Source organism: Antrostomus carolinensis, unplaced genomic scaffold, assembly GCF_000700745.2.
Source record: "Antrostomus carolinensis isolate BGI_N321 unplaced genomic scaffold, ASM70074v2 scaffold25088, whole genome shotgun sequence".
NCBI classification, from domain to species: Eukaryota; Metazoa; Chordata; class Aves; order Caprimulgiformes; family Caprimulgidae; genus Antrostomus; species Antrostomus carolinensis.
This window is the reverse complement of record NW_010333996.1, coordinates 2,138-2,356: the sequence shown is the minus strand read 5'-3', so window position 1 is coordinate 2,356 and position 219 is coordinate 2,138. Positions and strand designations below refer to the sequence as shown.

The window sequence follows — 219 nt, the reverse complement described above, 5'->3', positions numbered from 1 at the left end:
CCCCACACCACCGCACCCGCCGGGACGGTGCCACGGGGCTCCCGGCATGGCAGGAGGGGGGCAGGGGGATCCCCCATCCCCACCCACTCACAGGGCTCCTGTCCTCCCTGACCCTCTCCCCTTCCCTCCCCAGATCTTCAGGGATCACCCACTGAGGCGACATTACAACGTGACATCCGTGGTCAAGCCCAAGGTGCCGGAGCCCAACACGGCTCTACT

At 67.6% G+C, this 219-nt stretch overlaps 1 protein-coding gene across 1 annotated transcript in view; it reads left to right on the top strand.

Annotated features, from left to right (window-relative positions):
• LOC104529697 (band 3 anion transport protein) overlaps positions 1-219 on the top strand; it is a gene marked incomplete at both ends in the record, with an annotated part of 4,163 nt that overhangs the window by 2,234 nt on the left and 1,710 nt on the right. The window contains 1 exon segment of the mRNA XM_010174076.2: positions 134-219. This exon segment is cut by the window's right edge and continues 8 nt beyond it. Within this exon segment, the coding sequence (XP_010172378.2) occupies positions 134-219 (86 nt within the window).